This window comes from Echinococcus granulosus, assembly GCF_000524195.1.
Source record: "Echinococcus granulosus chromosome Unknown EG_S00048, whole genome shotgun sequence".
In the NCBI taxonomy this organism is placed as follows: Eukaryota; Metazoa; Platyhelminthes; class Cestoda; order Cyclophyllidea; family Taeniidae; genus Echinococcus; species Echinococcus granulosus.
Genome location: NW_020170428.1, coordinates 374,549 through 376,848, shown reverse-complemented (window position 1 = coordinate 376,848; position 2,300 = coordinate 374,549). Strand labels below are relative to the sequence as shown.

The 2,300-nt window shown below is 41.1% G+C and overlaps 1 protein-coding gene across 1 annotated transcript; it reads right to left on the bottom strand. All coding sequences in view use genetic code 11, as the record gives it.

Annotated features, from left to right (window-relative positions):
• Positions 1-1,329: 1,329 nt before the first annotated feature.
• On the bottom strand, positions 1,330-1,956 carry EGR_05946 (hypothetical protein; the record flags this gene model as incomplete). The annotated part of the gene is made up of 2 exons (XM_024495195.1): positions 1,330-1,436; positions 1,896-1,956. The coding sequence occupies 2 exons, from the start codon at positions 1,954-1,956 to the stop codon at positions 1,330-1,332; spliced, it is 168 nt and encodes a 55-aa protein (XP_024350414.1).
• Between the last annotated feature and the right edge of the window lie 344 nt (positions 1,957-2,300).

The window sequence follows — 2,300 nt, the reverse complement described above, 5'->3', positions numbered from 1 at the left end:
GACTTGTAGACAATTGATAAGAGGCACCAAATCACGTGCAGAATCGTGTGTGTCAACCAGATTGGCTTGGTTGATTGAACTAAACGCAGTCAATTTGAAGCTGAATGTGTTTTCTTTGAGGCGGATGAATGCCTACTTTTAGTGGGGATGCTGAACCTGCGTTTGTTGTTAAAAGTACTGCTTTGTCTTGAAATACGGTTCTAGGACGAAACGCCACGCATTCACAGATGAAAGTGGCACCGGAGAACACATTTAACCCTACAAATTATTTCCCTACTTTCACTATTTAAATCGACGTAAAATGACTTCCGGATTCCGTCATTCATGCTTCAGCTCCCTTAATCGTAACAAACCACTTGAAACCGGTTGGAAAAGGGGCTGTTTCAATGCTGACTAAACACCATCTATTAATCGCGTCGGACGTCGAGGGCTAACACAGACGTCCTCTCCGTCTAAATTTCAACTTGGATCAGACATAGAACACCGACTTTAACCGCGATGTCCGGTAAAAAATGGCTCTTCACTTCCATTGGACATCCAAATACAAAGTGACTAACTGACTTAGTGTAATTATTTCATAGAAGGAGGATGTGTGGAAATGGAACTATTCAAGACCCAGCTTATATTTAATGTTCATGAGATAGCAAGCCACGAAACCGGCCCGCAATGCTTGTTCAATAAGGTCACGGCCAGTATTTTGTGGAGAATACAAGGTGGAAAATAATTTGTCAGATACTTAGTATCCCTTTGAAGGCTCTAAAACCGCATTCCTAGAGGTGTCAAAGCATCATAATCAGCCCACTTTAAAGTAATGAAAGCCGTGGTTGAGGAATAAGGCTCTGACACTTAAGTAGCAGCGTTTTGCACAAAAAGGGGAAAAAGGAAGTCGCAAAGTAGTCCTCACCAACCACACCTATTCTTTCCATGGCATTTTACTCTGCGTGAGATTGGAATTGTGGCAGTACGAGGTAGCTTCATTAATTACCCCCTCTTTTCACTGTCAACACTCCTTCCATCTTTGTAATGTGCCATCTCAATAAACGTGGTCCTATTAATCACTTTCTACCAATCACAATGAAATAAATCAATCTCAGAAATAATACGTTAAAGATCGTAAATCCTTCAGAATTTTTGATGAAGGTCTTTTCGGATGTGCGATACTGCAAAACATCGAACTCCCCTTCTACTGACAAGTTAATCCATCACCTAGCCAAAGCTGCTGTTAAGTCTTCCCTTTTAATGTCTAATGCAAGATGTACTTTAAAGGCTTTTAAATAAAATTACAATCCATTTTTATTTATTCCAGTAACAGATAAATCTAGGAACCAATTAAAATTGGAGCTGGTTTGGAACGAACCAATCAGATCGCTGCTCCCCGCGCTGAATCCAAATTGTGCTCAGAGGGCTGCCGGTGATATCTCTTGAGATTTTTATTACTTTTAAAGAGAGGTAGAGAGAGGAGTAACGAAGTGTGTGCTAAGTTGACAGTTAAAATGACTTATGATTATGACCATATGGTGGATAACTGTCGGTTGTTTAAACAATCTGTTTGTTCTCATGCCTTACAGCCTGTTCTCTGTCCTTAAAATATCATCCAAAAAGTTGTCGATTAAAGGCTACTATTTTTATTGCATTGCTTTTTACAGAAGCCAATTATTTTTGGAAAAGATTTGCTCTCCCTGGAAGTTTTTTTTAGGTAGACAATTGGCTACTAATTACTCAACCTGCCTTCAGTACTAGAGTTCGAGGTATTGATGGTCACAGTTCCCAGTTAAAATCGGTGAATATGAGGAAAGTCTGCTCAATAAGAAGGATGAGTAGGCAATAAGGAGACAAATCAGATTAACTCGGTCACAAAGAAGGACGGAGTGTGGTTGCGCTACACATGAAGGTACCGTGGAAACGATTGTATCGACAGCTGATTTCCACCTCAAGGAGGATGGAGGAGTTAACCATCCTTAATTTGTATGCATGCCTTCCAATGTTATGGTAGCTATTCGCCAGTATAGCGGTGCGAACCCCACTTCTCCTTCTATTCTGAACTCGGTGGTTGGAATATGCGCTTGGCTACACAAACCTTGCATAAAATTTATTTCACCACAGGTGGCGAATGTGAGTTTGCCTAAGGTGCAGTCTGTCAAGGCCGTGACGGTAAAACAATCCGTTTGCATCGAAGTCAACTGTGGAAAGAAAGGACGTGGAAGCTCTGCAAATGGCTGCCATCCACGGGTGCCAAAAGACAGTAACCTCCACAGACCATCAATTGGCTCTTTACCTTTTTTGTCTTATAGCAATCGGCA